The sequence below is a fragment of the Oryzias melastigma genome, linkage group LG1 (assembly GCF_002922805.2).
Source record: "Oryzias melastigma strain HK-1 linkage group LG1, ASM292280v2, whole genome shotgun sequence".
Lineage (NCBI taxonomy): Eukaryota > Metazoa > Chordata > Actinopteri > Beloniformes > Adrianichthyidae > Oryzias > Oryzias melastigma.
This window is the reverse complement of record NC_050512.1, coordinates 24,422,404-24,434,188: the sequence shown is the minus strand read 5'-3', so window position 1 is coordinate 24,434,188 and position 11,785 is coordinate 24,422,404. Positions and strand designations below refer to the sequence as shown.

The 11,785-nt window shown below is 36.8% G+C and overlaps 1 protein-coding gene across 1 annotated transcript in view; it reads right to left on the bottom strand.

The window, feature by feature from the left end:
• LOC112157501 (E3 ubiquitin-protein ligase pellino homolog 1) overlaps window positions 1–9,401 on the bottom strand; it is a 16,443-nt gene extending 7,042 nt beyond the window's left edge. Inside the window, exons 1-2 of the mRNA XM_024290260.2 lie at window positions 9,148–9,401; window positions 5,086–5,274 (exon numbers count right to left, since the gene is read on the bottom strand). Coding sequence (XP_024146028.1) covers window positions 5,086–5,171 — 86 coding nt within the window. The 5' untranslated portion in view covers window positions 5,172–5,274; window positions 9,148–9,401. The remainder of the gene's footprint in view (window positions 1–5,085; window positions 5,275–9,147) is intronic.
• Between the last annotated feature and the right edge of the window lie 2,384 nt (window positions 9,402–11,785).

The following is an 11,785-nucleotide window of genomic DNA, read 5'->3' as shown; positions in this document are numbered from 1 at the left end:
ACTGTGGACTGGAATATTCCATTGCTGCAAAGGAATGGAGGAGGGCAAAACACGTTCACATGATTAGTCTTGTGCCATTTCAGTGATTTAGGAGTACTTTTTATGACAGATTTAGATAATGATGGGAATAAAAATATATTTTCTAAACTTTAATTAGTTGTTAAGCTTCAAGGCCCCGGAGTGTTGGGACCTTTTCCTAATAGTAAGCGGAGCCACCATCAGTGTGAATAGGTCTGTGACTGTAAAGCACCTTGGTCTTTACAGTCACAGACCTATTCAAAGTCCAGCCCAGAGGGAGTGATGAAAATAGAGAAACTTTAGGGTTTTTTTTTTTAAACGGATATTTAGACTTTTTTTATATAAGTTATCGGGCATATCTGTTAAGAAAGTGGGAAAATATCAAGTTTTCCCAGATATTATTTACAATTTAAGTTCTAAGCAGCTGATAAGCCCAATGAGGCAAATTTTCTTTGTGATATTGGGCTTTATAAATAAAATTGAATTGAATAAAAAATTTCGGATGACCCAGCTTTTTAACAGCATTTAAATGCATCATTTAAACACAAATATTGGAGACGTGAAAAGATTCTCACATTAAATTTGTGCATAAATGCGGTTTTGTGTGTGTAACAAGGGATTGTGATTTTTAAAACATTTGAGTGTGTAGTTAGTTTCAAGCTGTTGTAATTTTAAGTTGTGTATTTGTAAATTGTGTTTGTGTTTTTTTTTTTAAATTTCATAAATTTTGTACTTGTGCAAAATTTGTTGTGTGGTTACAAATCATGAATGATGTTCGCACAAATCTGGTCGAGTCTATTTTCTCTCCAAAAGTCCACTGTAGATACATACAACACAATAAAAAAAAAGATAAAATGCAATAATACAACATTAAAAACAACACTAAAACATTTAAAAAAAACATTTAAGCACAACATTAAAATTCATCATCAAATTGATGTTTTTTTTTCAGTCATTCTGAAATGGTTTTACATTATCAGGTTGAGTCTGATGTTTCCATGAGTGTTTGTGATTTAGACAATTTTGTTCGTTTTGGTGAGAATTTCCAGCTTTGACAGAGTCTGAACATCCATCTGAGATCAGGCTAGCTGAACACATCCTGGATTGGTTAACACTTTTATTTTTAAACAGTTTGAAACCTTTACTGAAAGATAGAAAGCAAAAAAGAGGTTTTACCTCAATCAAACACTGTGGTTATGAGGTTCTTTTATTACTCAACCTCAGTCACCAGAAGCTCACTTAAATGAAAGAGAAACAGAGATCGATAGTTTCATTCTGAGCTTTGAAATTGTCTTAAAGTGCGCTGAGCTTTAGCTGGAAGTGGATTTAGCTGAAGGTTGTCCTTTAGAGCCAGTCTGCCGCCAGTGGAGGGTTAAACAAACAGCTCCCGTTAAATATGGAGCTTTTCTTGCTTTGGATAAGCAGGCTTCCTGCAGATAAAGAGGCAAGCCCAGGCCTCCCTAACGAGCTCCACTGCATGACACAAAACTAGTGTTTTCACAGCCTACAGGCCCTTCAACGTGAAACCTAAATGAGCAGGTTGCAGTTTGTTTAAATCCACATGTGGACACAGCCCTGCAAAAGCAAACAAAAGCTCAGAAACCAGAGCAGCCGCAATTTTCCCGATGCCCCCCGACTTCCTGCAGCGAATGGCCTTCAGTCAGGAAGCGGTCAAGTTTCTCAGCACGTCACTGAATTTAGATCGAAGGAGCCAAACGAGAGCTCAGGCTGAAGGGCACAGCTCAGATCGACGTCTGTTCTCACAGTCAGGCGCTTCATGCAGACTAATCCCAGGACTCAACGACCAGGTTTTCACAAATGCATCAAGGTGTGGAGTGTTTAGGAGAAAAACAAGAGGATCACGTTTTCTGTTTGAAGATTGCTGGGGGGTTTTTACCAGGAAAAGAAACTTCATAAGACACAGACTGTGCTAAATGACCAGACATCAAAGACATTTACATAAATAATCTGATTTCCTGCCGAGCAGCAGCACAGACATGAAGTCAGTCTGAGCGGTTTTCATTTCTGTCCGGAGTTTTTTTTCTTTTTGTTTTCATCTTTAGGTCTGCAGTCTTTGCTGCACAAAAACCTTTTGTAAAATCAAGTTTTCATAGTTCTTGGGTTTGCTGGATAAAATTACAGTTTTAATATTAATTAAAGTGGTTAATAGATTTTCTGTTAATTTCTTGTGTTAGGCAGAAGAATTAAATGTTTGCTCTTTTTAAACAAAAGAATGAAAACATTTTTATTATAAAAGCTCAACCTTTGTTCAGTTTTATATAAATAATTATGTGAAAAATATTTTTCATTACAAAATTGTGTTTAAAAACTTACTCTGATCATTTTTGATCTATTCTAAAAGTGTTCCCAGTGTCCTTTTAATTATGATTATGCATTTTTTTAGCCAAAATCAATAAATCTATCACTTTCTAGGATATAGTTTTTGCAGAACGACAGGAGTTCTTTAGAAAATTCGGTTCTGAGTCGGCCCCTTCACCTCCACATTGGTTTGAGCTTTTCATCTACATGCTCCTCCGCTAGCTTACAGCCCCTCACACCTCAACCTACAGGAAGGTTGGGGTCTGCCCAGCGCATTTTCTATGTTACAAATAAGTTCTTTATCCAATGACATTTCTTCATCTGTTCCTGATTCGCGATTTGAATGAAGAAATACTTATATATTTAATTTTAAGCTTCATTTTCTTAATTTATGTCATCCATCATCAGAAAAATGTAACAAGAACATGTTTAAAAACACAATTTTCATCAGAGTGGATTTTTAAAAACTGAAATTGAGAAATCAAACAATACATAATCAAAGCTCCTTTAAACCGGTTTGATCTTAAGAATGAATGAGTCCTACATCAGGATTTGAGACGCTTCTGGAGATCCTGATGTTCTGCTGTGTCAGTGTGACAGCCGGTTCTCCACCTGCTGCTGCTATTCAGGCAAAAACGTACACAGGTGGAGGTGGAGCTGCAGTGTTTTTGTTAAAGTGGTTAGAAGTTGTGTCCTACTTTAGTCGTCCCCTACCCCTGGGCTTCGGACCAGTACCGGTCTTTGGGACAGTTAGTACTGGGACAAAAAATGCGACCTACAATTTGTTTCTATTTTATTTATTATCTGATTCTGAGGGAAGTTTTATTTTGGAAAACTACCGGATTCTCTCCACCATATCTGACTCATCCTTAACGCATGTCAAGTCACTCGGTCACGTGTTGAAAATAATTTGCTACCTATTAACCTATGTGCTATCATTAGCATGTTTACATACAAAGTGGGGTCATCTGGACCCCACAAGACAGTGCGCTTAACTGTTTCTTTTGAGGATTTTTTATCGTCAATGGTGTCCGTGGTAGACATAAAATCCTGTCCACCTTTGTCATTAGAGGGAACACACATCACTATGAGGGTGGGATGATCTGGACCCCATAAGAGAGCACAAGGGTTAAGGCGGCTGTAGGGACCGCTAAATAAAACTCCAAAGCAAGAAAAGTTAACATTAAACATATTTGGAAAGTTTATTTTTGCAGAAAAGAGCCAATGAGGAAACAGAAGAGCCTTTGATTTGAGAAAAAAAAAACAAGACAGCTGCATTTATCAGACTAAAACCAGGAGTATTTACTCCATTTATGGATTTATTGCAACAGCTGTTTCCACACACAATAATAATAATGCATACTATTCTCCAATCAACTAATATTACGAGGATGCTGCTAATAAAGCTGCTCAAATGGTGAATTCACGTTTATTATATTTCAAAAACACCAGCTTCATTTATTTTTTTTCTTTCTATGTATTTATCCCTCGCACCTTAGAAGTCGATAAAGGTTGAAGTTGGCATTTGATCCTTAGCTTCCAGTTTATCAGTTATGGGTTAAGGGAAAATCTAGATAAGAGTTTATTGGTTCCTAAATGAAATCTAGAGTACAAATAAAGGTTATTCCACCAGCAGATGTTTTACAGAACATGAAGATAAACGTCACCCTCAAAAGTTAAGGGAAAGTGGAACCTCAAGTAAAATAATAATAAATAGAAATATATATAACCACTCTAGCCTCATACGAGTCGGTCTGTGAAAATATAGTCTCAAATTATTATTGGTTCACCTCTCTGCTTTGTGGCCTGAAAAAAGTTGGAGACTATTTCTGTTAGATTGTGCTGTTTTTATCCAGTTTTTGAATTAATAAATCAAGCTGTTCACTTCTGAGATTCACTTCATCTGCAACTGTACTTCCTGTTTAAAGATCCACTCCTATGAAATTGTGTGTTTTTAACCTGTTCTTGTAACTTTTTTCTTATAATGGAAGCTGTACTTAAAATAATTTAAGATTTAAACTCTTTTTCTGAGCCTTTCTTTGTTGGATCAGGAGGATCAGGATGAAAACCCCCGGCTTGAAAAAGCTTGGATTTGTGATGCAGCAACTGCTGTGGGCGGACCAAATTCTCCTCTCCCAATTCGGATGCATCCACTTTCAGAAAATTAGATCCATTAACATCGTCTGAGTTTCCATCTGGATCTAAACTGTGCAGCTGAATCGCTCTGGTTTTGCTAGAAACCTTTTGCTTTACCGTTTGCTTTTGCAACACTAATGTTGATTGGGCAATGAGGTGCTGTTAGCTAACGGGAGTGTGTGTAAACAAAGGGTTGATGGGAAATTAGCTGAGTTAACTTCCATGCCAACAGTCTCAAAAGCCAATTTCAAATGAGCTCCTGAAGAAAATATGTCTTGAAAAACGACAGAGGCTTTTGATTTTGGCTAAAAAAAAACTGCATAATTTACAACAGAACAATATAGTCGAGTGGGACTTTAGCTAAAGTTTTGAAACTACTTGCATCTTTAAAAAATTAATTTGCAAGCGAGTGCTCAGGGATTTTCTTGACCTGAATACCTAAACCACTTCTAAGTGATCTAAACATCTTCTCTGAGAACTCCTGAATAGACTGAGATGCTGCAGCTTCCTGTTCTCATGTGGGAGTATTGTTATGTATTTTAATTTAGCGCAAGATCAGCGAATTTATGACCGACATTGCGAAATGGCACAGGCCTTGAGTAGCAGTCCTACCCCAGAACGATGAGCTCTCCATATTTGACCAGTGCTTTGGTGGACACCTTGGAGGTGGCGATGTTTTCCTGACCCTGTGAGAACATCTGTGCGGCCTTCTCGGCGAAGAAAGTATGAGGACTTTCTCACGACGTGCAGCTCTGGCGTCACCATCAAAGCATCTCCATCAAGCTCAGGTACATAGTTTACCTGTGGACAAACGTCAAGTTAAGAAATCGACTCTTTGATGGTTTACGTAACTTCTTCTGAAACTCGAGAGGACGCCACTTTAAATATTTTATTTACAATTTAAAAATCACCCTTTTGCATTCATAGAGGAGAACAAAAGGCCATAAACACATCACCATTCAGAGCTACAATACACCCACAATGCCTTTGTGCGGCGAGCAAGAGAGCCAAACAATGTAGGTATTCACTCCAGCACACTGAGTGGGGTTGTTAGGTGTAAAACAGCCGTCCGCGTCCATGAAGGGGTGACTCACAATGAGGCACACTGCAACTGATGTGAAAATGCATTTGTGCCATCAAAAAAAACAAGCCGAGCATTCATTTAGACGCGGTTTCACGTCACAAGGCTGAGGGAAAACCATCACGACGTCAAACTCTGCACTCATGTTAACCTGGGTTCAAGTTTGTTTCTCAGGAATAAAAAAAAGTGATACGTTTGTTATGGTCAAGTATCAGTACTTTATTCTGAAGGCATTTTTAACCTGATTTTCTACATAAAAGCTACTGTAATCAGACTTTTCTGCAAGTTTTAACCCTAAAGATCCTGCTCGGTCAAATTTATCTGCAGATTTATTTTCCAAATTTATCATTTTAATACTTGTATTTTTGGCCATTGTTACTTGCTGTTGTCCAAAATGAACAAACACACAAAAAATTCAAATTAACATCAAAATCCAAGAAAAAAATAGCTGTTAGATTCTCCGGGGTTATGTATTACCAAGAGAAATTTGATTCTGAGGCCACCGGAGATACCGACCATAAGCAGATTCAGTACAAGTTTTCTCTACGAACAAAGGAAAAAGTCTCTGACAGGAAACAAGACCGAAAGACTCACAAGATAAAAAATATCAAAAGTTCAGAAAGAGAGCTTTGACCTAAGATGACCGATAAAGAGGTAAAGTGGTTTGATGTGTGACAAAGGAAGATAAAGGGCCAAAGCTGGTTACCGTTTACGGTCAGAACCAACATGATCAGGGTGTTTATACATAAATATACATTTTTTAAATGAGTAGGAATGCAGAGGCTGCACTTTTCTATTCTTGTCTTAATATTTTACTCCATAAGAATAGATTTCTTCCTTCACGTACTGATCAGCACACAGCTCCTCACTACACACAGACAGTTTTAAGACGTTGGGTTACTTTTGAAGCACGCTGTTAAAGATCTTTTTTCGTTCTCAAAATATTCAACGATAGCCATTGAGTTTCACTGTTCTTGCTCAATAAATGTACACTAAATACTGAAAGTGAACCAAGCTTGAGATTACCCAACTGAGATCTTTGTTTTCAGTTGAGAAGATGCCGGAGAAGGCTGCACGGTGGAGCAGTGGTTAGCGCTCTTGCCTCACAGCGAGAAGGCCCCGGTTCGAATCCCAGCGGGGGGATTTGGGACCTTTCTGTGTGGAGTTCGCATGTTCTCCCCGTGCGTGCGTGGGTTTTCTCTGGCTTCCTCCCACCATCCAAAAACATGCCTCATAGGTTAATTGGTGACTCTAAATTGCCCCTAGGTGTGAATGTGAGAGTGGATGGGTGTGTGATTGAGGCCCTGCGACAGACTGGCTACCTGTCCAGGATGAACCCCGCCTTCGCCCTTCAGTAGCCGGGTTAGGCTCCGGCACCCCCGCGACCCCGAAAGGGACAAAGCGGTCAGGAAAATGGATGGAAGATGCCAGAGAAAGGAAATGACAATGAAAAGTAACAAGCTTTTTGGTGTGGACTAAAAAAATGAAAGAATACATTTCAAAAAGCGAAAGAAACGTAAAGAATACAAAAATTACTAAATGGAAACTGATTTAAGAACATTTTTCTAAAGAAACACTGATGACAATCGCGTTTTTGGTGTTTTAGCATGTTCTTGTGGCATTTTTCTGATGATAGAGGACACATATAAGGACAATTAAACTATAAACTTAATTTCTGAGTATTCCTTTATTCAAATTATTTTTGAATCAGGAGCAGATGAAAAAAATGCCATTTGAAAAAGAGTGCATCTGTAAAATCGGAAATATGCTGGACAGGCCACAAACTCCCTGCTCCATTTTATTCAGATGCATTCAAGTCTTCATGTCCCTCATCTGAGCTGCAATCTCGATCTAAACTCTAAGGCTGGATAACTACGATATTGCTCACCATTTATGTTGCACCAATAATGTTAGGTTGAGGGTGTAAACTAGCAGGAGAGTGTGTAAACAGAGAGCTCTCAGCAACAGAGAGGGGAAGGGGGGCAGGGTCCTCCACACCAATCATTCCATCCCCAACAAGTTAGTTCAAATGTTCAAGCGTGATTTTTGTGTACATTTAACAACTAAAATCTTGAAAAAAATACTGAAATTAAAAATTATTTGCTCTTAATTTTAGGCTTACACCGTTGAGAAACAACTTTACTTTTGTACTCAAAGTAAAAAAAACATACTTTCATTTTGGCTTGTATATTACAAATGCTTTTGAGGACTACTAGCTTCTAGAAAGACTTTAAAGAGTTGATCACAGACAAAGATGAATACAAATTAATTAAAAAAATATATGTGCTATTACAAAATGTGGCTTAAAAAATGTCTGAATACATTTGGTTTTTGCTTGTTTTTCCTCTATTTCAACTCATTTTACATCCTGGGACATTTTTTGCTGAAACCTTTGTCCTAACATGAGTAAACAGCAGCTGATGACGCACAACTGTGAGCACCATAAAAACGGAGCGATCAGCTCCAAACGCCGCCTCCTCCTCCACCTCCTCCTGTGTGTGTGCCTCACATATATCCAGAGTCTGACCAGCTCACCACCCACACGCTGACTGCAGCTCACCACCGCTCTGAGAAACATTTGGTGAACTGCTGTTTTACTGCTTCGATTTATGACTTTGAACAGTCACTGAGTTCAAAATTTTGCTTCCTGAAGAATTCTGGGAAATGCTTTCAAAGCACTTCCATCAATTGGTCTCAAAATGACAAATTGTTTCTCTCACTATTTTTTTTTTAATCATAATTATTTTTCCCAGTGGATTCATAATGAAGTGGGCCTGGAGTTTCCTGACAGCTGACAGGTTGAAGTTCTCACCCTCTTCTGCTGCTTCATTTAAAGCCACTTTGTTGTAGGTCAATCTTTAGAAAAACTTGACATTTCAGCATGCATCCGACTTCAGCAGACAGTTATACAAAAGCACACAGGTCAAAGTTTTGGAGGAAAAAAGGGGGGACAAAGGCAGCATCTGTGGGGACAGCTGCTTTGGTTAGGATGGGGTGTTAATCAGTTTGCTATGCAGAACAAAGGAGGCCAGCTGGGCTCCACAGACAAGGCAGAGCGGTGGTGTCAACCACAACCAAGAAGGATCAGCCACAGATAACAGAGCAACATTTTAAACCTACAATTCACAGAATAAGTTTACTTTCCTCCCCCTACTTTATACCTCTAAGTTGATTTAAAGTCAGTTCAGAAACTTAAAAAGACAAGAAAGTTTAAGCAAACAGAAAATACAAACAGAGTTTTAGCAGATGCCAACAAGAAACTTTTATTTGTGGTAAAATAAGGAGCCTTAAGGAAAACTGTAAATACATTTGTACATGAAACCCATTTAACATGTAAGCAAACCAGCTTTGCTGACTATAAAGAAAATTAAAATACATCCTGTTTTAAAATGTATTCTTGAGCACTTCAACAAAAGCCAGTTAAGCTAGCGTTAGCTACCGACCAAAACTGAGCTCTGAAGTTTTTGTCTGTTTATAAAACTTCAACAAAAATGGAAAATTTGTACAATTTTGTGTTTTAAAGGCACTCATAAAAAAGGGGAAAACACATTTAGACATACACTAACGTTGAGAAACTTTAAACATGAACTCACCTAAGTTAAAAAAAAGAATAGTCCAACCACAAATTTCTTCGAGGAACAAAGACAGTGCTTCAATTATAAAAAAAAAAGTGAGTTTAAATATATTATTTTTCTATTAGCAGCTACTTTTAAAAACAACGCCACCATGAGAAAGACAAAAAAACTAAACAAACTCCGTCGACTTGTCCTTTTTTCCCTTTGAGCTGCTTTAAGTTTCTGCCTCGTTCCTGTTCTTCTTCTTGGTGTTGACGGGCGGTTCAACACGCAATAGAACGGTGCACCGCCGCCACCTAGTGGTAGGAAGTGAGATCGAACTGGCAAATTTCATTAAATTTATGAAAATTTTGAACTAAAAATGCACATTTAAATTGAACAGAAACAGCAACAATAATAATTACAAAAATAAAATAAAATCAATAATACTAATAAATAAATCAAAGCATTTTTAAGTACTGAAAAAAACTGAAGACATTTGTGTAACTTTTCAAAATAAAATAAAAATGTATTAAACTTTAAAAAATATTTTAAAGCTGAAATGTTTTAATCAAAAAAAGAAAGAAAATGAAGAAATGAAAAGATCAAAATAACTAAGCTAAATCAGTAAAGTGCCACATACAAATTATGGCTGGTGTAGAGTTTGCATGAATTTATATATATGGATTTTATTTGTGATGCTTTTTCCTTTTACTTTTAAAAAATATGTTTGATTGTTTAAATGTGGATTTTAATCCCCATCTGTCCCACATTCAATGGCTACATACAATATTGTTGCTCTTTTTTATTGGGGTTACTGAATCAGTCTGTTGATGTTGCAGGATTACGAATAAAAATAATGTGTAGTAGTTTTACAACTTAAATATCACTGGCCTGTATTCATTCTGTTAAGAATGATGACATCTCACTGCATCATTTTCACTTTATTTATCAATGTCCTTAAACATGTCAAAATTTTAAGGATTCTTCTTTATTTTGAGGGGAAATCTGTCTTTACCCATCTCCTATACATGAGTTTGCCTAAAACAGAAGCTGTCATTAGTTTCCCAACGTGAAATCTTTTTTTTTTTTGATCATCCATAATGAACTATTTTCCATATAAGGAAAAAAAATCAAAGTCCTGTCATTTTCCACCTCAGTCGTGTTTGTTTTTGCTCCCGTTTGACCTCTTCTTCTGTCAGTAATTGCAATTCTAATGCGAAATTCCCACAGCTGACGAGCTTTCTGATTGCTAAGAAGTTAAAGCACAGACTGTGAGGATGTTCATTGTGACGTAAGTCATCACAGGATCTTGAGCCAGTTAAAGAAAAAGTAAGAACCTGAGATTTTACATGAAAAGTGAAACGCGCTTTGGTGTTACCCAATTACTAAAATATGAAACTGTGTGCAAACATGCAGATCAAGAAGAACCAGCAGAGCAACGGAAAGCTTCACACCAAAGCGCTTAACTATGCTGACACAAAAAAACACACAATGTTCCACAAACTCATCAGTTTGACAGGAAAGGTGAGCTGGAATAACAGAAAGCAGCTGAAATATTAGATTTTAGAAAAATAAGTAATCAAATATAGACCTAAAGCAGAAAATACTCATTGGTATCACACTTAGTGAAAAGTTTTCCAAATTACAAAGGAGTGTAACAATTTATTTTTAGCAATGACTTGATTCATATCATAGTCAGTAGTTCCTGATTCTATTCCAAGTCAATATTGCTTTATTTTGAACTACCCGATTCACTGACGTCGAATGGATCCGGGGCATATTTAGCCAAAAATTCAACCAGTGTGACTCAGAAATAATACCTGGCACTAGACATAAAAAATAATACAAACATCACACTCTTAGAACATATTTTCCTTTATTGAAATCAAGATTTTAATGACTTTTGAAAATACTCTATGTCATCTTTGATGCAAAAAAGATTTTTTCTCCAATAAACTCTTGTTCTCTCTCTTTAAATGAAAAGAGTGTCAAAACCGTCTGATTGACAAGAAACAAAGGATTTCTGTCAAAGGATGAACTCAGCAACAAAAAAATCCTGATGCTGAGACGATTGCTCTGCTGGGAGAGGAGGAAAACAGAGAGGATAAGTACCATCACAAATAATGGAGATCGGCTTGCCAAGTATTTGTAAGTTCCTTTTTTTTTTTCTTTATTTGTGTGAAAGTGGTGTTAATTCCATTCAGACCATCTGCCACTTCATTGAAATGTATTAATCCAAGCTAAAAATAGATTTGTAACTTTGCTTGTCAAGTAAATGACTGCAATAATGTATGAATAGTACATTTTACCATTTTATTTTGCGTTTCATAGTTTATTAATTGATTTATTGCTTATTTATGGCCTAAACTACAATTTGCAATGTATTGTAATAATAGACTGTATATAATAAAACTATTTTAATAATTATATTATTATTTTTATAGTCTATGATTGTAGTTCGTGTTCAATTCATCGATTGGACTCTGTCGCCCCCTGCTGACCACAAATATAATCTGCTCTGTCTGTTCCTGAACGCAACACAATTTTAAAACTGAGCAAAACACGGATGAAAAAGTCAATAGTATAAAAAAATAAAACATTTATGTATTCATTTGTAATCGATCAAAATCTGAGCTGAGCTCATTTCCCTTTATTCTTTCTTTCGTATTGGTCT